Here is a 26,565-nt window from a genome sequence, read left to right on the forward strand (position 1 = left end):
TGGGCCTAGAGTAAGTCCCATGTAAGGGGTTTGGGCATAATTTGGGAAATTGGTCCATAGATGGGCCACAATTTGGGCCCTAATGATTACATAATGTTGGGCCTCAGAATAAGACCATGTATAGGCTTGGGCCCAGTTTGGAAGGTTGGGCCATATGTTGGGCTTTGATTCCTAGTTGACTTTGGGCCTAAGGATTTGGGCCTTGGGCTTGAATAAGCCAACCTTAGGGTAATGTAGTAATTATCCATAGTATGTACTTATGGTTATGTAGTGAGACCCAATTATTAATTGGGTATTATTTTGGTGTTGACAGTTCGGGAGTTTGTCATTTAGTAGCTGGGGGTTGAGTCTACTGGACTTTAGCAGTGTGGATCGAGCCTTCGGGACTTCAGCAGTGCCAAGTGAGTCTTCTCACTATACCTTACCTAGAGTGGTAATTATGTGTGACTGGAAGGTCTTATGTGCTTATACGTGATATGTGATATATGTTTTATGTGATATGCCATGTTATGAGTTTTCCTAGTTCGGACTGGAAGGTCGACTGGGTTTGAATCGGAAGGTCAATAGAGTTGGGCTGGAAGGTCAACAGAGTAGGACCGGAAGGTCTACAGAGTCAGGACTGGAAGGTCTTATGTGCTTACATGTGTTATGTGATATTATGCAATTTGTCTATGTGATATTATGCATTATGTCTATGTGATATTATGCATTTGTCTATGTGGTATTATGCATTTTGTTTATGTGATATATGTTCTTATCTATGTGATATGTATATGCTATGCCCTGAGCTTTCAGGGTGTGGACCGGAAGGTCAATAAGGTTTGCGCCGGAAGGTCATCAGAGTATGGACCGGAAGGTCAACAGAGTAGGACCGGACGGTCTACCAGAGTTGTGGGACCGGAAGGTCCCACTGAGACACATTGACTGGATGGTCTCGTAAAGCTTTAGCCTCGAGTGGTTAATTATATGTGCGTGATATTTTGGAGAACTCACTAAGCATGCATGCTTACTGTGTTATGCGTTATGTGTCTCAAGTACTTTGTTTCAAAGGAGAGGAGTCGGCTTGGTCGCAACGCATCACACTATGTTTTCCGCACACGGGATCTTTGGGATTACACTTTGATATGGTTTTATGATACAATGTTTTGATTATTGACACTTTAGTTTTGACATGAGATATTATGATGGAAGTTTTTATATTGATCGGTTTTATGCAATGAATTAATTAAAATGAAATTTTTGGCCTTGAATTTCGGGACGTTACAAAACAGGTGGTGGCGGCTGAGACATAATAATTAGGCTTAAGGTTGATAACTGGTGAAGTTAAGGCTATATACCCGGTTCCTTCAAAACATATTCCTATAACAACAACTATGGTCCCTCCCTTCTAAAATCATTTCAAATGGAGTCTGAAATATACCTTTTTAACCCCTGCCATCTAAATTCCCTTCAACTTGTAACATCCAAAAATTTTCAACCAATTTAAACTTTTCAAAAACAACACATTTTCATTAATTCATTACAAAAAGGTTTTCAATTCATTTATTATCAGAGTATTTCCCAGAACCACATCATAAGTACATAAAACATGAGGAGCGGTACGATCACGCCTTCGCCTTGCCACGATCTCCTAAAGTACCTGAAACAATACACTAAAAACTGTAAGCCCGAAAGCTTAGTGAGTTACCCCCAAAATACCAACCACTAATACCATACTCATAACATATCATATTATAAACAGAACAACCATGTATATCGAGTCTACAGTGTGACGGTCCGCCTGCACCAGGCCTTCAGTCCACCTGGTCCACTCTCTCTCCGAGTCTACAGTGTGACTGGTCCGCCGGTACTGGGCCTTCAGTCCACCTGGTCTACTCTCCGAGCCTCGGCACGTCTGGTCCGCCCTTTTGGGGCCTTCAGCCTCTCCGGACCGCTCGCCGGGCCTTCAGTCTAACCGGTCCGCACTGGGTATGTTGTCCTACAGCACAAAGCAGGACCCGCCTCAACCCAGCCCCAGTCCAACAACCATGTGCACATAAACATACAATCATATAACAATTCACAACTAATCAAACCGATCTAGCAGATCACATATCATAACAACATCCTAACCAGGATACCGACCTAACCGGTCACTAACATATACCATCCTAACTACCAGGATGCAGGCATAGCAAAGCAATAACATAACAAACAACTACCCAGATTCTCATCCGATAAAGGGCCGACCTTGGTGCCTTAGACCCTATTGATATAGTGAGGATAACTCACCTGCAATTGCCGACTTGAAGAAGTAAGATCACGCTGCGTTGACCACCAGCACGAACTCCACCACTGATCATTACCAAATAACCAATCTAATAAATACCAATAATTACCAAAATACCCCTGGAAGACAACTGGTCAACCCTTGGTCAAAGTCAAAGTCCTCAGTCAAACTCAACCTTCCTGGTTGACCCTACTCGCCGAGTCAACCCGTTGACTCATCGAGTTCCTATGCTCAGAAACTCCCATGCCAAGACTCAACTCGCCGAGTCACCCTAAGACTCGTCGAGTCCAACAAACTCAGAGTCCCTTCTTGCTCAACTCACCAAGTCATCCCCCCCCGACTCACCGATTCACAGCTCAACCAAAGTGGTTAGGACTTCACGACCAGACTCGCCGAGTCCAAGAACAGACTCGCCGAGTCCAAGGCAATATTCAACAGACTCGCTGAGTTGTTCTTCCAACTTATCGAGTTCCTGCCCATCTTCATACAACTCGCCGAGTCTAACCATGTGACTCGCCGAGTTATTATGCGACTCAAGATTGATATCAAGCCCGACTCGCCGAGTCATATCCCAGACTCTCCAAGTCCATACATAATATCTTCATTCAGACGATCACATGCCATTCCATTGCTTCCAATACATAGATTTGGACTCCTAGGGCCAGATTCACACGTAAAGTTTCCAACTTTACGTGCATGCAAGGCTCAACAAGCTCTGATCAAGCTAAAATGAAGGTTTAAGGCAAGGACACTCTCAATCAAGCCCAAAAACTGACGCTTTCTGCCCTTATGACTCCATTACAACCTAGATCTGAAGTTGCAACTTCAGATTTAACCTCTAAACCCGAAATGGATCCAAACCAATCTAAAGAATCCCCAAAACAACCACCATAGATGACAATAAGGAAAAAGGCTTAAGGCAGTGGCTTCTTACCCCAAAGATGAGCCTAAACTGATGTAGACTTCAGATCCACAATCCCCCTTGATGCTATCCTCAATTTTCTCCAACTTCTCTTCACAAATTTCCCCTTCCATGTTTCAATCTGCTCAACAATCGAGCCTCTCACGATTTAGGGTTTCTCTGGAACACTCAGGGAAGATAGAGGCTAAAAGGAAGGCATATCATTCTTTAAATAGGGTGCAAACCCCAGGAATTAGGGTTTGTCATTCCAGCACGGACTCGTCGAGTCCAGCCTCCGACTCGGCGAGTCCGGTCACTTAACATGTGCCCGACACACGCTTCGACTCGACGAGTTGAAGCTCCTACTCGCTGAGTCCTTCTTTTCCAAACTTACACTTTACCCCCTGAACTCTTGATTCTGACTTGGGATGTTACACAACTTAAGTCCATAATTTACCAAATATACCCTGATTCCTTAAATCCTTTTCAAGTTCAGCCCACAATTACTAAACAACCCTCAATATTAAAATCCATTGCAATTTAGGTACAATAATTACCAAATAGTCCCTTAGCCTCCAAAATCTCTTCAAATGAAGTCCTAGAAGTTACCATATAGCCCGTGCCTTCATAAATATTACAAAACTAATCTGAAACTTACACTTTTAACCCCCGACTTCTAAAATTATGACAATTAGCTCATCGAGACTAACCTTTGATATATAATTATTTATTTTAGGGCCACTATTCGTTCATTAATTTATTTATTTATCTAATAAATAAAAAGGGTGTTACATGTTTAGAAGGCTATATATAGCCCTTCTCAATTACGAATAAAGTAGAGTTTCTTTTGTCATTACTTTTCTATACAATGCATAGTTAATTCATTTGTGCAGAAAACTTCTTTTCTCTTTTCTGTCATTATAATCGAGTAATAAACAAACACAAGTGTTATTCTTACTGTGAGTTTTGAGGGTCCATAATCTATATTTGGTATCAGAGCACCAAGCTCATACCTGGTTCCTAAAAAGACAGAAAGATGACTGATTGCAACCTTATGTAATCAGGTCAAGAGGAAGATAGCAAGCAGCAAGGTTGATCAAGTTTAGTGATTAGAAGAAGAAGCAACATAAATTTTCTGTATGTTAGCAAGCAAGAAGCAAAACGCAAGCAACAAGAATCATTAATCAAGAAAGCAATCACCAAGAAAAAAGAAGACAAGAAAGTAGTAGCAAGAAAAGAAAGAAGGCAAGAAAGTAGTAGCAAGAAAAAGAAAGCAGTTAGGAAGAAGCAAGAAGATAAGAAGCAAGAACGAGATCAAGATCGTTGTGGAACTCAAAAGTTTAGCAAGAAATGCCAACAAACGTAGGAACTATCCGTGATCAAGTTCATGTACCACTTCAGTGTCCTAAACTAACTGAAACGAACTACACTTCATGGTCAATTATGGTTGAAACGGTGCTAAAGGCATATAATTTATTGGAGTCGGTGGATCCCGGAGGAACTGTGGAAGCAAAGAAGAACCACACCACCAAAGCCAATATCTTTCACACTCTACCAGAAGATATTTTGTTGCAGGTCTCTAAACATGAAGATGCAAAGGATTTTTGGGAAGCGATTTGGGTTCGATACTTAGGAGTGGATCGAGTCAAAAGGCACGTTTGCAAACTCTTAGGAGTGAGTTGGAGATGCCAAAGATGAAGGAAAACGAGACAATTAATGATTCTTCGGGAAAGATAAGTTGCATAATGGCAAAATTCAAAAGTATCGGTTCAAGCCTTGAAGAAGAAGTGGTGGTGAGAAAGCTTCTCAATTCAACCCCAAAGAAATATTTACCAATCATTGCTTCTATAGAGCAATTTTCAGAGATTGAGACCATGTCCTTTGAAGAAGCAATGGGAAGACTCAAAGCATACAAAGAAAGACTCAAAAGCCATGATGAAAGAGATGAAGAAAAAGGACAACTTTTATTAACATTTATCGATACGAAGCTACTTTACACTGAGAGATTTAAGGGATATGTAGATCACTAGTGTAAATAAATGTAAGGTCTGTTTATGCTTATGTTTCGGTATTGATGATGACATCCCTAAGTTTTAATATAAACAAAATACATTTCTTGATAATATATTTATAATGTTTTTCTGGGAACAAATTCCGCAACACTTTTCTTTAAAAGGATACTATGATTTTTAAAATAAAGCATAAACAAATCGATCTTTTCTGGTCGTGAATTTGAGGATGTCACAACCACCTGGGTGTGGTGGGTCCCCGAATCCATCACCCCCATGTCCATGACCCATAACAATGGTCATGGTGTACAGAAACAAGATCCATATCGACACTGTTGCCTGGAAAATTATAAGATATACAAATATAATTTCTATTCCAATTATGGCATTGTAATTTAAACAATTATATTATGCTGTTTTCTATTGTAGTGGTTTACTTTCTGTTTTCATTGTCAATAATAGCATCCTATTATATATATATATATATATATATATATATATTTTACAAAAAATAACATTCTTTATAATAGCATCCTACTTTATTTGTTTTTTCAGTAATAGTATCCTGCAATAATAGCATTTCATACATAACTTATACACACATGCAATCCTACAACAATAGCATTTTTCAATAATAACGTCCTACAATTATAGAATTTTTCAATAATAGCATCCTACAATAATATCATTTCACACATAATTTATACATGCATACAATCCAAAAATAATAACATTTTTCAATAATAGTATCCTACAATAATACCATTTTTTAATAATAGCATCCTACAATAATAGCATTCTCAAATATATATAATTTATACGTGCATACTGATGGGTTTGAGCCATAAGAACTTTCCTATGTGCACATGCAAACCCTAATGCTTGGATCTAGGTTTCTCTAATTGAACATGCAATGTATCCAAGGCTTACAATTCTAGATCTAGTGTAAACAGTTGAATCATATCATATGAAATCAGATCTAAAAGAATACCTTAAGTTGCTTGCTTGAAACTTCTTATTCTTGGAGCTTAGAGTCACAATTGTCACTCCTCTAATGGCTTACAAACACCAACTAGCAAGAGGATGATCTTGAGAGAGAGAGAGGAGGTGAGGAAATCGGCTCAAGGGTTTCTTCCTTGCAAGTATGGCCGATTTCCCTCACCCAATGGGTCTATTTATACTATGAGCTACTAAGGTTTCACCTTTAACCCTAATTGAATAACTTAGGCCCTAAGCAATCTAAAGATCCTCCTAGACATGAGGCTTGGACGATTTTAAGATATCCAAACCCTAAAATCCGTCCACCCTAATATACATAAAGGATACATAGCCCAAAACACAACTATCATACATTTGACAGTTTATGCCCCTTTATTCAGTTAACCTCTTTAAGCCACCAAATTAACTCTCAATTAATTTATGAATTATATCAATCAAATAATATTATTATTCCTTTAATATATTACACTCATAATATATTAAAAATAATATCTCTTCTCTCCTTACAAATCACCCTGTCAAGTTGCTATGGTGAAGGCAACCTAAAAGGACCATGCACAACCGGGTCAAGTACTTACCAAATATAGTTACAGCCTTAGACACTAATCTAACAGTCTCCCACTGGATAAGTCTAGTAATTATATATGCAAACACAATCTGATTAGCAATCGTAGCTCTCAAAGACACTGTCAAACTTTGATCTTATCAATATCCTGTCCTTTAGATAAGGGATCGTACAGTCCTCTGTTTAAATATTGTGCAGACAATCTCATGGAGTATAGTCATACTTACTGTCCAACAGTTGGTTTCTCGATTTCAGATTCATTTGACATAGAACTTAATTGAACACATCAATTCACTCCTGACCGGGCCCGACACATAAGTCAAATCAAATCATCGAGGGGCCCTGATATCGCTTTTACCCTCTTAGGATAAAAGTAACAGATAAACTTCGACTTATATGTATTTACTATTTACTAATCAACTATACACAACAATGCATTTTATGACATCAATTTACTGATGCGGTTTCGTATTGTCAATGCACAACCAATTAATAAACAATAAACCATATATCTTGGTTTTAAGACCATATGATATTATCGTCTTGCGATCACTTGCGTTATATTCCATAAAGTGATTCCAGCAAGCGCGGGTTTATTCCAATGCTTAAAAACTTGTTCATAAGCACTCATGAACGTTGCAGCAAACCTTTGTTATGTCTAATACCTTTTAGACAATCGACACACCAATTCATGACAATCTTCATTCATACCTACTTCCAACATATGAACGATTGTGGACCATTCGAATAATTCGATTATTCTTAATAACTCAATTATTCAGGAAGTCAAAACATGCAAAGTGAAACAATAGTTAAAAAATTAACATAAGACAATAACTTTACTTATAAATAATACCCTTTTATTTAATCATCAAATGTCAATTACATTTATCTATTACATGTTTCCAAACTATCTAATCTAAACTAATATCGTCTTTCAGCCCAATGCTCCTAGCGTGCTGCAAATGTTTAACCCTACTCAGTCCCTTCGTAAGCGGATCTGCTGGGTTATCCTCTGACGATACCCTCTTTACTACGAGGTGTGCTTCTTCTACTCGATGTCTAATAAAGTGATATTTTCTGTCGATATGCCGAGATCTACCATGATCCCTCGGTTCCTTGGTCAAGGCAACCGCTCCTTCATTATCATAGAAAAATTCCATAGGCTCCTTTATAGCAGGAACAACTCCAAGGTCACCAATGAAGTTCTTCAACCGCATCGCCTCCTTTGACGCTTCGCTCGCTGCAATGTACTCTAATTCGCACGTTGAATCAACTACGCTCTCTTGCTTGGAACTTTTCCAAGTCACTGCTCCTCCATTAAGGGTAAAGACCCAGCCCGACTACGAACGGTAGTTTTCCCTGTCGATCTGGAAGCTTGCGTCACATACCCTCGCACCTTTAAGTCATCACTCCCTCCGAGGACTAAAAACCATTCCTTGGTCCTCCGAAGGTACTTAAGGATATTCTTGACCATAATCCAATGAGCTCTGCTAGGGTTCCCTTGATATCTACTGACCATGCTCAAAGCAAAGGCCACATCAGGGTGAGTACAAGTCATAGCGTACATGATTGAGCCAACTGCGGAAGCGTAAGGTGCTCGGCTCATCTCAGCTATCTCGACTTCTGTACTCGGACTTTGAGTCTTACTCAATTTGGCATTACTCTGTATCGGTAGTTCTCCCTTCTTCGAGTTTTCCATACTAAAACGTTTTAGTACCTTATCCAAGTAAGTATTCTGACTAAGTCCTATTAGTCTCTTACTTCGTTCTCTCACTATCCTTATTCCTAAAATATAGGAAGCCTCTCCGAGGTTCTTCATAGCGAAGCACTTCCCAAGCTAGGACTTAACCTCCTGCAGAGTCGGGATGTCGTTTCCTATGAGCAGTATGTCATCGACATACAGAACGAGGAAGCTAACTATACTCCCACTGGCCTTGACATATACACATGATTCATCTTCACTTCGTACAAATCCAAACTCTTTGACTTTCTCATCGAAGCAAAGATTCCATCTGCGAGATGCTTGCTTAAGTCCATAAATGGACTTCTCAAGCTTGCACACTCTATTGGGATGCTTCGGATCGACAAAACCCTCTGGCTGAGCCATGTAAACATCCTCAACCAACTTCCCATTAATGAAAGCGGTCTTGACATCCATCTGCCATATCTCATAATCATGAAATGCAATAATGGCTAGCATCACCCTAATAGACTTTATCTTAGCAACCGGCGAGAAGGTCTCATCATAGTCAACTCCGGGAGTTTGAGTAAAGCCCTTTGCAACCAATCGTGCCTTATACGTGTGCACATTCCCATCCACGTTGGTCTTCTTCTTGAAGATCCACTTGCACCCAACCATCTTACGTCCGGGCACATTGTCAACCAAATTCCTAACTTGGTTGTCATACATGGATTGAATCTCGCTGTCCATTGCCTCTTTCCATTTTGCAGACTCTGGGCCTACCATGGCTTCCTTATAGCTATTAGGTTCATCTAGATTTATTAGCATACCATCACTAATATACGTGTCCCCTTCGGTAGTAATATGAAAGCCATAAAACTGGGGTTGAAATCTAACTCTTTCGGAACGTCTAAGAGGTAAGGACTCGTCAATCGGTTCAACCGGAGTTTCCTCGGATTGAGCGCTAGTGATAAAGGTTCCTTCATCGCTCGACTCTTGAATCTCTTCATGATCTATTTGCCTCCGACTGTCTCCTTGGCTTATGAGTTCTCGCTCTCGGAAAACCCCTCTCCTCGCAACGAAGACAATATTGTCACTCAGTCTATAGAAGAGATATCCAAAGGATTTATGCGGGTAGCCGATGAAAATACACCGCTCACTACGAGGTTCGAGCTTGTCGTGAGTTTCTCGTCTCACGAAAACTTCACAGCCCCAAACCTTGATATGTTCCAACGAGGGAGCTTTCCCTGTCCACATATCGTGAGGTGTTTTGGAAACCTTCTTTGTAGGGACTCGGTTAAGGATATGGGCGGCAGTCTCTAAGGCATACCCCCAGAATGAGATAGGTAGTGAAGCACGACTCATCATAGAACAAACCATGTCTAACAGGGTTCGATTACGCCTTTTTGCCACACCATTCAACTGCGGTTTCCTAGGTGGCGTCAATTACGAAACTATTCCGCATTCCTTGAGATAGTTTTTGAACAAACCTGCCCAATTGATTCTCCACTTCATGTTTGAACTCTTTGAACTTTTCAAACGTCTTCGACTTGTGCTTGATTAAGTAAATATACCCATATCTACTATAATCATCGGTGAAAGTCACATAGAAGCGGTTCCCATCCTTTTTGGTGGATCTAAAGGGCCCACACACACCGGTGTGTATGAGATCCAATAAACCCTCACCCCTATCACAAGTGCCAGTGAAGGGTGACTTGGTCATCTTTCCGAGTAAACAAGATCCGCACGTGTCATCTTCCCTAAGGTCGAATGACTCCAACACTCCATCCTTTTAGAGTTGGGCTATGCGCTTCTTGTTGACATGTCCAAGACGACAATGCCACAAGCATGCTTTATCCATACTATTGGAAGAATCCATACACAACACATCATTTCCTAGCTTATCTACAACCATAACAGTTTCATAAATTCCATTACAAGACATTGCTTCAAAATATAAAACACCATTTAGATAACCATAAATCGAACCATTCTCATTATTAAACGAATATCTAAATCCTTGTCTAAATAAACCATGAAAGGAAATGTTGTTTCTTGCCATATATGGCGAGTAGCAACAATTATTTAAATCTAAATTCAATCCATTACTAAGCACTAGAGAATACACTCCAATCTTGGTCGTAGGCGACGATCTTCTGTTCCCCATGATTAGATTTATTCTTCCATGCTCCACATCCCTATTTCTTCCTAGTCCCTGCAAATCAGAACATATGTGATAACCACATCCTGTATCAAGAACCCAAGAAATAGCATGAGATGAATCATTAGATTTAATTGTGTAAATACCTGCGAAAGATGGCTTGATCTTCCCATCCTTGATGGCTTGCAGATATTCCGGGCAGCTTCTCTTCCAATGCACTATTTTGTGGCAATGATGGCACTCTGCCTCCTTTGGGTTTGGGTTGGGCTTAGCAGGGTCAAATTTGGTCCCACTAGAAGAGGAACCATCTTTGGACTTTCCCTTGTGGTGGTTCTTTGAAGAAGCGTTCCTCTTCTTGCCCATTCCCTGCCCAATAGCCAAAACAGGAGTAGCGGGTGGATTATGAGTTAGTGCAACAAACTTGTCCTTGAGGTTGCTCTCAGCAGTCCTTAGGAGCCCTTGGAGTTTGCTTAGGGTGACCTATTCCTTGTTCATGTGGTAGGTCATCCTAAATTGGTTGTAGCACGAGGGCAAGGAGTGAAGAACAATGTCGATAGCCAAATCTTCCCCAAAGTTAACATTTAACTTGCGAAGACGAAAGACATATCTTTGCATCTTTTGCAAGTGCACGGTTAGAGAATCTCCACTTCCCATCTTAGCAGTGATCATATTCGTTATGATCTCATAGCGCTCTTGCCTCGCGCTTTGGTGGTATCTCTCCATCAAGTCTTGATGCATCTCATAAGGATACATGTCCTCATATGACTTTTGGAATTCGGGGTTCATCGTGGCTAGCATGATGCAATGTACTTTCGTTGCATCACGCTCATGGGTCTCAAAGACAGCCATTTCTTCAGGAGTAGCAATTTCTGGATTGATCTTTTCGAGCTTCTCATTGAGGACATACTCTTTGTCCTCGTAACGCGCAATCGTGCGAATGTATCTTATCCATTCGCTAAAGTTCGATCCGTCAAAAGTAACTTTTTGACAAAGGCTCATTAGCGTGAATGAGCTAGCAGTAGCGTTGTTCGCGTTAGACATCTACAAATAAAAAGGAACAAAGTTTGATTAGAGTTAAGTCCCTAATTAACACCCAAAATAAAAAATTAGGGCTATGACCCAACAACATTATTTACACATTAGAATAGGGATGTCGTAATCCAACATGCAAATATGTTGGAGGTAAGTGAATGACGATTCACTAATTCTTCACCATGAAAAACATAAGCTTAAGTTTTAAATGTATTGAGAATTCCTAGATTTCTTTGAGATTCATTGAAATTTTCAATGGCATGTTTAAATCTCGATATGCCCCTCTAGTTTGTGACTGAGATGCCGAGGATCACAAAGCGGGTGTGAATAACCATGCAAATCTACATGGTGCCTTCATTGTTACAGTCATCTATTCGATGTGCCGGTAAACCACACACGCTCCATCGAACTATGAAAAACAATGAATCACCCTTTTCCACCTTTGCTTAGAACCAATTAGTGTGCTGGTTAACCACACACGCTCCACTAATATCTTAACAAGGATGCAAAGTGTAATTTCATGGGATTGCATCAATTCACTTTTCCTAAAGTAACTAAGATTGGGATTTTTTTTGAAACAAGTTTAGTTAATTTATATAGATTCATTATACTTATTAATGAGGAGAGGATTGCCCTATCCTACTCGTTCGGCTAACGACCCTCCACTAGTCAAGCAAGCGGTGGGTGTGAGTGTACACCCATTAAGCGCCATTTTATAGGCAGCAACCTTATACACACCTTATAGACTGGCTTCGTGAATGAGGCCAACTAACGGTAAGACTAGCACTTTTAAATCATACATACATATATATATATATATATATATATATATATATATATATTAAGCTTGTAACAATATATTAGTATAGTGTTGAATTTTAAACTTGTAAAATTCTAGGGTTTCAAATTTAAATTATTCAAATTAAACTTTTAATCACAAAACATAAATTTCAGTACTTAAGGACAAGTTTTAAATTTTTCAAAACATAAGGATTAAATAGAAAATAATATAAATCAACTAATTAGATTATTTAAATTTGATCTAATCAATATTACTTGCAAGACAATTCACCAATTTAATTCAAATAATCAATTATTATCATATAAGGAAATTATTATTCAATTAAATGGTAATTATCTTTTGTTTGGTCAAGAATATACTCCAATATATCATAAAATTCGGATTTTAATGACCACAAAACAATTAAGGAAAGTATCCTCAAGCAAAACAGCAAGAAATCCCGAAATCGACTCTTTCTGGTGCTAGAAATCGCCGAGTTCCACTGTGAACTCGCCGAGTTCACCAGTCAGAATCACAAAAATCGAATTTTTTAAGCAAAAAGCAATTAACCAAAGCATCAATTCAATAGAAATCAATCAAAGCTCTGATACCACTGATGGGTTTGAGCCATAAGAACTTTCCTATGTGCACATGCAAACCCTAATGCTTGGATCTAGGTTTCTCTAATTGAACATGCAATGTATCCAAGGCTTACAATTCTAGATCTAGTGTAAAAAAGTGAATCATATCATATGAAATCAGATCTAGAAGAATACCTTAAGTTGTTTGCTTGAAACTTCTTGTTCTTGGAGCTTAGAGTCACAATTGTCACTCCTCTAATGACTTACAAACACCAACTAGCAAGAGGATGATCTTAAGAGAGAGAGGAGGTGAGGAAATCGGCTATAGGGTTTCTTCCTTGCAAGTATGGCCAATTTCCCTCACCCAAGGGGTCTATTTATACTATGAGCTACTAGGGTTTCACCTTTAACCCTAATTGAATAACTTAGGCCCTAAGCAATCCAAAGATCCTCCTAGATATGAGGCTTGGACGATTTTAAGATATCCAAACCCTAAAATCCGTCCACCCTAATATACATAAGGATACATAGCCCAAAACACAACTATCATACAGTTGACAGTTTATGCCCCTTTATTCAATGAACCTCTTTAAGTCACCAAATTAATTCTCAATTAATTTATGACTTATATCAATCAAATAATATTATTATTCCTTTAATATATTACTCTCATAATATATTAACAATAATATCTCTTCTCTCTTTACAAATCACCCTGTCAAGTTGCTATGGTGAAGGCAACCCACAAGGACCATGCACAATCGGGTCAACTACTTACCAAATATAGTTACAGCCTTAGACACTAATCCAACACATACAATCCACATTTCATACATACATACAATCCATATTTCATACATAGAAATACACATTATACATACAAATACACATATACACACACATAAGATCCATATTCTTGTTTTCATACATATAAATACACATTATACATATATTCACGTATATATACCATGTAAATACACATAGATATATACCAAATATACACATATGGAAAATTTCACATAATATACACAAATACACAAATTTGAAAATAATATCGAAATTAACATAAGAAGGAACCTATGATGGCTAGAAATCAACAATGGTGGTCGGAAATCAACAAGGTGGTGCAATGGTGGTGGTAATCGACCCAGTGATAGCAACAACTGAGAAAAACTGAAATCAATGTTGTTTTTGCAATTAACTCAACTATAAGATAGGAAACGACATTACAATAGATAGAGAAAGAGAAATTAGGAAGGAATTACACTTTAGTCACCAAAATTGAACTTTAGTTGCTGGAGAAGAAAACCGGTTGCCGGTGATGGAATTGGTGGTCAAAATCGTCGCAGATTGTTGGAAGCAGAAGAGGGAAGAAAGACTCGAGTGAAAATGGAAGCCAGAGAAGTTAGAAATAAAGCCGGAAATGTGTTTATCTGCGTTGGATTTTAGCGGTGACAACTATTACCGGTGATGCCAAGGCAATGGTGGTGACTTATAAGTATTAGAGGTGACGAATTTGAGGGAACTTATTCACGGTTCTTATTTTAGACCTTTAGTGGCAATATTTTTCGACTTTAGCAGCGAATTTTTGTCGTAGGTATTTGGTTTGAGTGAAAAGGAGCCCCAACCATTGGATTAGATACACGATCGGATGGTTGGAGTTTACCAGAAAGGGTTCACGTGGATTCGGTCCCCAAGGCATTACCGGCGACCCTTTAGTAAAAACTAACCACTCTTGGCTCAATTCTTCAGTCATCTTGATCCATCTTCTTTGCTCTTAAGCCTATTCATACACATATACAAGTTTCTTAAAACTTGTCTTAGCCTATTAAGTGCTTAATGACTCTCTTGGTCAAAATTAACACTTAATGCATCGTAATTCTATCTTCTATCTTTTACTTCTAAATCCTATCCAAACAATGAATTAAGCATCACATACTACCTAATTCATTATAATCTACATCTAATGCATCAATCATAACCTCACTAGTTAGGGTTTCAAACCCTAACCCATACTAGGTTTATTTCACCATGGAAATCATTTCCAAGCTTGATTAAAGCTTATGAACAATCTTAAGAGCATAATCAAGCTATAGGTTGATCAATTCAACCAATCATACCAAAAAAACAATTTCACCGAAATGGAGAAATCTTACCTTTTGTGGAGAGGATGAAAATCCTTGCAATCCACCATCTCTAGCTTGTTTTGGGACCATTTTGGTAGCAAAATCTCCCTCTTTATCTCTCTCATAGACCCCCATGAGAATGATCGAAAGGAGCTCTTAACAGGTTAAGACCAGTGTTCTGGTTGTGCGACCATGTTGTGGTGCCCTAACATATTCAATGCCAACATAATTATGCTTCCAAATTGTGGCAAGCTATCCACCCCGCCATGGTGGTTGTAGATCACCATACTACATTGTTGACTCCATTCCAACCATAGAGATAACTTTTGTCCCATATTTTAAAGCACATAACTTCTTCGTTCTAAACCGATTTTCTATAATATTTATATGCACACGAAGGTGGGGATATAATCTACAACTATGTTAAGTCATTTCTCATTGAGTTAATATGGATCCTAATATATTAAATCACAAAGTTGGCTCAAAAGCATAAAATTTCCTATATTACATTTTTGACCAAAATGCATCTTTTCATGTATTTCTTTCCTTGAACTTACACATCCAATCTCATCTTAGTGACTTAAATCTATCTTGGCCATTTTCATGAAGTCACAACTTCATAAACTTACATAATTCTTATAAATGACAATTTTGCCCTTTTGGTTAATATTTTACTAAAAGACAATTCTCTATAAATTTCAGGTTCTTACAATTAACACATTACGATCAGAATCCTCCATGATTGATTTTGGTTCTCTAAACTATTTTCTTGGTATATCTGTCGTTTGAGATTATCATGGCATGTTTCTATCTTAACATAAATATGCAACATAGATTCTTGATCGTGCCAAAATGTCCAAATACAAACCTACCCGAACACATGCTAACACACATTCCAAGTTCGAAGGCACAGGTCATCTGGTTGCTAACCTGACCTTATATTTCAGTCTTGTTGGTGCACTTCAATACTTGACTTTCACACGACCATATATTTCTTATGTTGTTCAGCAGATGTGTCTCCATATGCACGACCCCAAAGAGCCCCATTTTAATGCTCTTAAACAGATTCTTCGATATCTTCATGGTACTCTAGATCATGAACTATAACTTTATGCGTAACATGCACATTGTTTAGTTGCATACTCTGATGTTGATTGGTCAACTTGTCGTACTTGTCCACACCCCACTTCTATTTATTGTGTTTTTCTCAGTCGGAACCTTCTATCGTGGTCGTCTCAACAACAAGGTGTGATTACGTGGTCTAATGTTGAAACTGAGTATCGAGGTATTGCGAATGCTGTTGCCGAGATAAGTTAGCTTCAAAACCGTCTACATGAGTTATCATATCTACCTCTTACTTCTACCGTGTCACACCCCCAAACCAGGATGGCAGAAACATCCGGGGGTGGATGACTTTCATGTATTGTATCATAACATAGATAATAATAGTGACCAAAGCAAACACAACCATCATAAATATAATTGAAAAGGTTACATTATTTCATGAGTTACATGGTTCAAAATCAATTACAAAATGATGATAAAAAATGATTTGTCTGACGTCTTAGCGTCCTATCCTCAAAAGCTGGCAGTTACCTGTTTTAGTGATTACCTGAGAATACAAGTAGTCTTGAAAGAGCGTAAACAATTAAGTTGGTGAGTTCATAAGTGTTTGTATGTAGAGTTGAAAGCCTTTCTTTATAAAAAGATAATGTTCGTTCAAAAAATCCAATATTTTCCTTTTTGAAATGAGTTGTATTCTTAAAGCCCAAAGACCGAAATGTACAAGTATTTTCCATACTTATAATAGTATCTGTAGTTTTAAAAAATATAAAACCGTTTTAGTAAATGCATTCTCGTAAACTATACGTATCGTTGTTTTCCTATGTGAGTTATTATAAACGTGCTATCGACATAGATGGCCTGTTACGACGTTCTTCAGGCTTCAGAATGTTATGACTTTTGTCACCCCAGACCTGCCGGTCTAGCTTTTGCAAGCAACTTAGGTGTGGGATTGTCAGTCTCATATAGATCTATACACAATTATCACGCTCTCTTACTGGAGACTCCGATTATAATACATGACTTTTGTAGGTACACTAATTTGTACGTGAAGATTTTGGCTCACAAAGTTTGATTCAACGAGTTTATGTGTAGTGTAATGAAAACCCTTTTGTAAGTGGAATAATAACCTTTCGTAGGTAAATTTCATAGTGTAAAAGACCCATAAACTATACCGATTATTGCTTATCATAAATGTTTTGTAGTGACGAAAAACCTTTATATATATATGATTATCACCTTTTCATGGAAATAAAATAGCATGAAAATAATCAATATACATTTCCTTAATATTATACACTTTGTTCAACATGTTACAAAGTGTTGATGTTTCATAAACCATACTAGAATAGTTTATTATAGTATTCAGTATTCGCACCCATATGTATGTATTTATACTTACATAGGGGTTAATATACTTAGATATTCACATCCAATAATTATTTTTACATCAAACATAAATACGTGAATCATTTGTACGAAATGGTCATTTTTCTAGTTTTTAACTTTTTTGTTCACGTTTTTAGAAAAATTGTAGAAAAATCAACGTAAGTCAAAAACTGGATTTTTAAACTCTCAGACCTTAGAAAATGAGTCTAATTTGTCCATAATTTTTATCCTGACCTTAAGTGGTTCCTAACCAGAGTGAAAATGTTTGTTTTCACAAATTGGTCTGAAACTGTTCTGAAATGACAGGCAGTTTCGTAAAAATCACCATAAATCGTAGAAAAATCGTATGAACGCGTGCGAGTAGTCCTCAAAAAGTTATAGACCTGAACTATTTTCATATTGTATAGTTTTCAAAAATATTAAGTTTAAGATGGGTAAACAGTCTGTGAACATACCTCAACTTTTCTGGAAAAACTGATTTTTAAGTTTAGATTTTTTTAGTGACATGACTTGTATCCCCCCCCCCCCCCCCGTGGGCCCTAAAATCTTGGAAAAAAACTAAAAAATGTAGGGGTATGAACTCATCTTATGGGTTTTCTTGAAGAGTGGAAGGTTGATGAAGAGTTTGAAGTCAAGATCACTTGAAAATGCTTGGAGATTTTGATGATCCTATGGACATTAATATGTGAATATATGTGTAAATGGTTTACGATTTTTATGGAAGTATGTAAAAATCTTAGAAGTTGGAGGAAATACTTACCAAAAAGGAACCCAATAATGATCTTGCAAAAACGTTGCTGGAGGGAGAGGGTGGGAGTTCTTGTGTGGAGAGAAAGTGAAATTTTGGAGGAAATGGTGAAGTGAGATTTTCATCTCCTAATCATTCTTTTTAAAGGGAGAAATAAGCAATTGGATGGGTTGTTGGGATGTGTAAAGGGATGATGAATTGACCAATGGAGATTAGAGAAGTGACATAAAGGTGACTTGGGTTTGATGGGGGGTCCGCTTGATCCACTTATGCCATTACTTTAAGTATAAAATAATGTAATATTTTTATGACCTTTAGATATTATTTTATGCAAATGTGTGTTTTATATTTAATAAAGCTTAAATAAGAGCATTAAAATATTAGTTTAGGAGGTCTAAGATGTGAAAAATATGAGTTTGATGGAAATCCGACGTAAAAAACTCTTAAAAATGACGAAAAGTGTGAAACTGTCAAAAATACGAAGTTAGAAGGTGTTTCAGAGGGTTTGGGTGCGAAACCTTTGCAAGCTGCAAAGGTGCAGGCTGCGAGAGTCAGAGATGCGAAAGTATGGGTTGCGACATTCGGATACGAAGGTTTTCGCTGCAAGATTGTCCGATGCGAGAGGGTTACTGCGAGAGGGTCACTGCGAGAGGGCCATGAGAGGGTCACAAGGTTCACTATGAGAGTGAGAGGGTTCATAGTGAGCTTGTTGTTTCCCATTTTCTCCTCCCATTTCGATTGGTTTTCAACACATTGAAAGGTTGGGATGGTATGGGTGTTTATGGAAAAGTTTGGAAGTGTGATACTGAGAGAGATTTGGGAGAGATTTGAGAGAGATTTAGGAGAGAAAGAGAGAGAGAGATTGAGAAAGATTGTGTTTGTAGTCTTTGTTATGGTTGTCCCCCGTAGTGTTAGGATTTGAACTCCACTATGTCGTGGTATGAGTGTTATTTATCCCTGAAGGATACGTAGTTGATATTTTATCGTGTTGTTACGTTACTCACCCTATCTAGGGTTTATATTTAACAATTTGCAAATTCCGAGTGATACTTTGTATTATGATAGTCAGTTGTAGATTAGGAAACATAGTGTAAACCCTAACGTACTAGTACAAGTCGAGTTGACTTGCTGACTTTGTGTGACCCAAAGTTGACGGTTGTCACATACTCTGGTTTACTGTGATAACATTAGTGCAATGTAATTGTCAAGCAATCCAATTTAGTACCAACACACAAAACACATTGAGATTGACATACACTTTATGTGTGATAAAGTTACATTGGGGAAAATTTGAGTTCATGTCCCATCTTGGCATCTTTGTTGCAGTATGCTGATATATTCACCAATGAGCTTTTGTTTACTCTGTTTCATGATTTTAGATCCAGCCTGAACATCCGTTCTAGATCTCCCGTTCGGACTGAGGGGGATGTTAGACGTATATGTATGTAATATTTTATATTGTTTGTATCTTTATTAGTTGGCTTGGTTAGGCAACCCAATTTTGTAGTTAGCCCAATGTACATTTGTAGCCTATTTGTATTTTGAGGTATTGTAGTTAGCCCAATGTACTTATTTATATTTTGAGCTATTTAATATATGTGAGAGGCATAATGCCAAATTTATGGGAAAATATAATCTGTAATATTCTTGATGTGACCCTTCTCAATTAAAATCCTTAGATGGTGTCCCATTGATAATAATAGATTAGAAAGATGACAAGAGATAACGAAGATACCAAGTTCTCCATTTCCACCTAAATACCATCTGTTCCATGTTTTTTGCACTAGAAGGTCAAACTTAGCGAATCAAGCAATTTTTGAATTCATTATTTATAATTAAAGCCTTTGTAGTATCTATCTTAACCCGTGAGATAATCTCATTGATAAGCAAAGGTTTGTAATCGATGTTGCGACCATTAATGAAAGATCATTTGGGCCGAACTAAAAATCTCATCAATTACTATTTTTGTTCTTTCTACATAAACTTTCAAGATGATCGTATAAACTTGTGGTTAATGGCTCTATAATAAGAAATAGATAACTAATCAATTAGTTTAGGCACCAAAGTGGTAAAAGAATAGTTCTAACACTACCTAATGATCAAGGATCTCTCGTAGTGACCAATCAAGAAGGACATCCTCTCCAAAAGTTTAGCAAAATTAATTGAGTAAAGAAAATGAAAATCCTCCTGGTCTTGACACTTTATCACTACAACATATCTAAATCGCCTTCTTCACTTATCAATTGTAAATGGTGTTTACAAGAAAGACTTTTGTGAGTAAGATAAATTTGCTTTAAGTTTCAAAAAGATTTGTGTAATTGGTTTTCCTCTCGAGTCACACTTATATTGCTCTGTAATGTAATGCTCTAATGTAACTAGCATTTGAGCCCTCCTCTGTTTCTCTGTTTCTAAATGATTTATGTTTTAAAAAAATTTATCTACACAAAGATTGTCTCAATATTGGACATTACATATTTCAGTCCCAATTAATTTTTATGTTTATATTGTTATAAAGTTACGTTGTTTTTTTATATTATTATAAAATACGTTTTTAGTGCATTATGTTGGTAAAAAAAACACTACATACTAGAAAGGAACGCAGAAAAAACAACAAGCTTTCTACATTTGAGATGAATAATAGAAGTTATCGAAGAAAACATTACACTCATCAACATATTATTAGGTACATTGTTTCAAACCCCAATAAATTTCTAATTAAATGTATTATACACTTTGATGGTATACCAATTGTGTTACAAATTATACGTTCCTCAGCCTATCAAACGTTTTATTTGATTTACGAAAAAAAACTAAGGAAAGTATCACAACCCAATTCAAAGGTGTTGTTAATCAAGAAATAGTTATCATTACTATTAAAAGAGAAGCCAGAAAGGGAAGCCAGTGAATGGCAACCAATACCAACCATCGATAAAGACTGCAACAGAGAAAGGCATCGCATCAAACGCAGTCCACATCACACCCCAACCTTTCCACTTTACCCTCTTTGACGTATCAGCCCCAGGCCCCCAGTTACGGTACTCTCGATAATACAAAGTATTGAGTGCGAAATCTCCTTCCCATGGGGACCATCCTGCAGGATCTATCACGTCGCTAATGAACGATTGCATGATCACTGTTCTTGAATAGTTCTTCCATGGCCTTCCCAGATACGTTTTAAAATTGGCTTTAACCGGTTCTAGGTCAGTAGTTGCAGCTATTTTGCAACCCTGGATAACGATGCCAGTGTTTTGTTGAGGATCGGTTCGGCCTTGAGCAGTGACCATGTTTCCTTGGTGGGGATTAGGACGACGGGCAAGGATGTCGCATAATTGGAATACAACTGCAGCATTACCAAAAATAAAATCAACAGTTCCGACGATCGTGCACTTGACGAAAAACTGACGTCCGGAGGTGACATAAAGGGTATCTTGGAATGCGATCATATTACATCTATAAAACGCAGATAAATCGGATCCAACACGTAGTGCCACAGCTTGATGACCTGAGGCTCCGGCTGTATTCTCAAATGTTATATCACGAGCTAAGAATCCTTCACCCATAGCCGCTGTCGACGTCAATATATATATATATATATATATATATATATATATATATATATATATATATATATATATATATATATATATATATATATATGCTACATATCAGTACTCCACCATACAACAGCTATATAAAAACCATGCATGACTATGCTAAAAATAACAAAACTCCTACCATCAACCCGTGCTTTGATAGAGCATGGTGTACTCTATGGTAGAATCAAATGCACAGATTAAATCAAATAAGAAAGACGATGTAATTATATTTATGTTTATTGTTTTTATAAAAATAAACTCTTATCAGATTATAAGATATCAACATTAACAAGTTATACATAGCAAATGATGTCCAGCCTAGATGGTTGAAGCATCACATTTTATACGCATGTAGGGCGTGAGGTTGGAAGTTCGATTATCTTAAACTACCTCTTGCAAGTATGCTTTCACATAATTCATTAGCCTTTTCCAAAAAATAAAAAACAAGTCAGACATAGTAATCTTTCATATTTATTTGAAATTTGTTTTTTTTTTTTTTTTTTTTTTTTAGTCCTAGTTTGTGATTTAGGAAAAATATTAAAACAAACTATTATATATATATATATATATATATATATATATATATATATATATATATATAAGCTCGAATTCGGGGTGTTCGTTTAAATATTGCGAGTAGGTTTCCATTTTATTCGTTTGCCATTTTTTTTAAAAGTTATACTTAAAAATCTTTCATATTTATTTGAAATACGTTTTTTTTTAGTAGTCCTAGTTTATGATTTAGGAAAAATGCTAAAACAAAGTATTAAATTGAATAATATATATACATATAAAGGTTGTAAATATTTGTCGGGGATTAATGGAGGACAATAAATTATTAATAAAATATTAAAATTAATCAAAGATATATATATATATATATATATATATATATATATATATATATATAATTAATGTTTTAATTAATATTTTGTTATTGAACATTTATTATTATTATAATGATCAATTATAATTCTAACATAATGCCATCTCATGAAATTAAATTCAATATATTGCAATTATCAGTAATTATTAGCAATGTTTTATTTAATGATTATATTATATGGTTAACAATTTTTTTTTTGGAAATGGCAGAGTTTATACTTAAATGAGAGTAAACATGAATGTTAGACACGGGTCCGGTCATAAGCTGGCCTGACCAGAATCGCCGCCTTTCTCCACACACCTAATTTCACCACTTTGGTCCGAGCAAGACTCGAACCCACCATCTTAAGGAGAAAACCACACAAGAGGAAAAACTTGGATGCATAAAGATCATTTGCAACAATTTTTTTATTTAATCATAATGTTTTGTTTATTTAAACTTTGTAACACATCGTATATAAACCTCTATATATGTGTAGATTTTATATATTTAGGTATTGATCTTTTTTTAAGAAATTACTAGATTTTCATTTTTTTTTTTTTTGTAAATCGTTGCTTTATTTACCGAAAAAGTCAATTAACATTTTAAATAATTGTAAAAAAAAATAATAAATCATGAATAAAAATGTTTTCAAAAATAATAATAATAATACATCATGAATAAAAATGTTTTCAAAAAACATCATTAATTTAAAAAAAAAAAACTTTTCTCTTAAAGTACAAACATACTTCTTTTACTGAAATATATCTCTTTAAATCATCTCCAACTTATTTTCATTTTTTCTTTTAAAGTTCAAATAAAAAGTGGGGTAAATAGTTTTTCAACTCCTATCATACTCTATTTTTTACCCTAGTTTTACCTCCAAAAAATATATTCAATTCTTTTAATTTATATAATTGTCAAACGCATCCTTATATTAATTTGATTTTAACAAATATATAATCTATATTTTTTTCATTACAATAATATTAAATAAATAAGATTATATTTATAACACTTAATTATAAGCTTTTGTAAAATAAGTTATCGTGTTCTAAAATTTCAATATTTATTTAAATTTTAATATGAATTTGATAAATAAAAACAAACTTTATATTTATAATCAATTATTATAATTTAATATATAACACAATATTATAAATATTAAATATTACTTTTAAATTATAATTAGCAGATAAAAAAACCAGAAATGTATAAATATATAAAAAGAGATACTAAAATCGACAACTCAAAGTTTATCCTCATTTAGGTGAAATGAATAGTATAACACCAAATATAGTGTTAACTATTCATTTCCCCCAAAATCTAACATAATAAATGAAAATCAATTTTGCCAAATGTCATGTTCTCATTGAATTTGACACATGTTATTTTCTAAGAGTTTTTAAATTATTTCTTTTCTACTTGTCATTTTCTTAAATTTATCATTTTTCTTAAATTTAAAATTCAAATTTTAATGAGATTTATATATGTAAAGTAAATCATTCTATTAATTTTCATAATAAATGCTCTACAACCTTTATTACTTACTTTATTTATTATATTCTTTGTATTTATGTAAAATTATTACTTTAAAAAATATGTAATGCTTATAATTTTATATTAAATTTTTTTTATAAATCTGTGTAATACATGGACCTCACACCTACTAAAGGAATAAATGAGGTAGTTTTGGAGAGGAATGTAAGAAGAAATAGAGAAAATAATGGAAATTAAGAATAGATTGGAGATGCTCTTAATGGGTTGTAAATTATCATGCTTAAAATTCAACATACCTTATTTGATTATGAAATAAGTGGGCCGAAGTGTCTGTATATAAATAATAATAATAATAATAATAATAATAATAATAATTAGAGAAAACAAAAAACAAAAACCAATACCAAAAGATGTAACTCTAGAAAAAAAATGTTTTATTATATATTTATTATTTTATTCTGGAGAAAACTAAAATTTTCGGTGTGGTTTGGATCCATACCCAAACCAAATATCCCGAATTATGTGATTATATATAAGCGTAATTCATTAATTATTTAAAAAATCGAAAGAATTATCATATATTTATGGTTACTATTGAAAATTAAAATAATAAGAGTAAATTACACGAATGGTCCCTATGGTTTGGGGTAATCTGCACGCTTGTTCCCTAACTTTTTTTTTTTTTTTTTAAATTCGGAAGGTCTGTACTATTTGTTTTTGTTACATGCTTGGGCCCTACTGTTTGTTTGTGTTATGCGTTTGATCCGTGTGTTACCTAAAAAAACTATTATTTAAATACGAAAAAATGGTGAGATATGTAAGATAAGGTAAGGGATAGGGTTGAGGCTGTGTTTATTTATATAAATTAAAAAGTGAAAAAGCATCATAAATGGTCCATGTGGTTTCTCAAAATCTGAAGTTTAGTCCCCGTGGTTTAAAAACGTCATAGATGGTCCCTATGTTTTCAAAACTTTTGACGATTGGTCCTTATTGCTAACACTGCTAACTTTTGTCTGTTAACTGAAGAACATTTTCGTCATTTCACTACCACATGGACCATTTAGGATGTTTTCTCATATTTTAAAAATAAATAAATAAATATAATTAAATATATAAAAGCTCTCTCTCTCTCCAGGCAAGAAAAAGTAACACCCGACTTCCCCTGTACCATCTTTTTTTCCTTATTTGACCTGCAGCTTAACTACACATACATAAACACAATTAAATTTGAAACACATCAAATTTATACCAAATTCTGAAACAAATTGTATGGAGATCACCAGAACATGTACCACCGGTAGAAGAATAATGAAAAAATGGAAAAGGAAGCGAAAGACCTAAGAAGAAAAGCACCTTATGTTTATCTTTCTTTCCCTTCCCCGTCCCTTCTTCATCTTTAGCCTGAACATGTGAGGAAAATAATGATTTCAACCTCCGATGTAGAGTCCAAACTCATATATGGAGTCACCGGAGCACCAGAATCACAAGACCCTAACATATAAAGATAACTGAATGAACAGTGAGAAATAAACACCCACATACAAATCAATTTATGGTAGGATGAACACCCACACACAAATCGATTTCTAAAAATGAGAACACACACACTAACTCAAATTGATTTACGGAAACAAAAAAAAAACATGATTTTAGTTTTTGATTCGAATTTAGGATTCTGATTCTTAAGTTACCATTGAGAATAAAGCTCACAAATGATTTCCATCGAGTTAATATTGAGGAAGAAGAACCAGAATGTGCTGGTTGTGACTGGAAAACCGAGATTGGAGGAAGTGGAGTTATAAGTACCATAATTCAACCACCAAACTCTTCATTTGTTTCACTTCCTACCTCCCGACATCATTGTATATCTTTGAAGATGTGTTCATCCAAGAATCAAATTAGTACTTGTCCATAATGAAATCGAAGGCAGATCCAAACCGGATGAATTCGAATAGCCCTAGAAATCGTAAGTGGTTCCTGATGAAATTGATGGAGGAGATCGGTCAACCTTCTTCTCCACCAGGACACCATCAAATACCCTAAATGGGAGCCTCAAATTAAATCCCAAAAAATCCAATTGGAAGCGTCACTATGTATCGTAATTAGGTTTCTAGTTTCTATTTGGGTGAATGTACATGTTTTCCGACGATTGGATGAAGGATTTATGGTATCTTTAGAGATATAGATGAGAAGAGGTGATGTTGTACAAAAGGAAGAAATGAATGAACGAAGGGGAAAAGAAGAGAGAGAGAGAGAGAGAGAGACCTTTTATATTTAAGTATATTTAATTTTTTCTT

The 26,565-nt window shown here is 35.8% G+C and overlaps 1 protein-coding gene across 2 annotated transcripts in view; it reads right to left on the minus strand.

Moving 5' to 3' along the window:
• Nucleotides 1–20,961: 20,961 nt before the first annotated feature.
• Nucleotides 20,962–26,565, minus strand: part of LOC145087166 (pectinesterase-like) — a 36,373-nt gene continuing 30,769 nt past the window's right edge. The window contains exons 2-3 of one of the 2 annotated variants that reach the window (XM_079025087.1): nucleotides 21,756–21,872; nucleotides 20,962–21,647 (exon numbers count right to left, since the gene is read on the minus strand). In XM_079025087.1, coding sequence (XP_078881213.1) covers nucleotides 21,181–21,647; nucleotides 21,756–21,872 — 584 coding nt within the window. In that variant the 3' untranslated portion in view covers nucleotides 20,962–21,180. Of the gene's footprint in view, nucleotides 21,873–26,565 lie in introns of both variants that reach the window. The other variant, XM_079025079.1, reaches the window with a different exon arrangement.

This window comes from Lactuca serriola, chromosome 1, assembly GCF_051521515.1.
Source record: "Lactuca serriola cultivar US96UC23 chromosome 1, Lser_US96UC23_V15, whole genome shotgun sequence".
Lineage (NCBI taxonomy): Eukaryota > Viridiplantae > Streptophyta > Magnoliopsida > Asterales > Asteraceae > Lactuca > Lactuca serriola.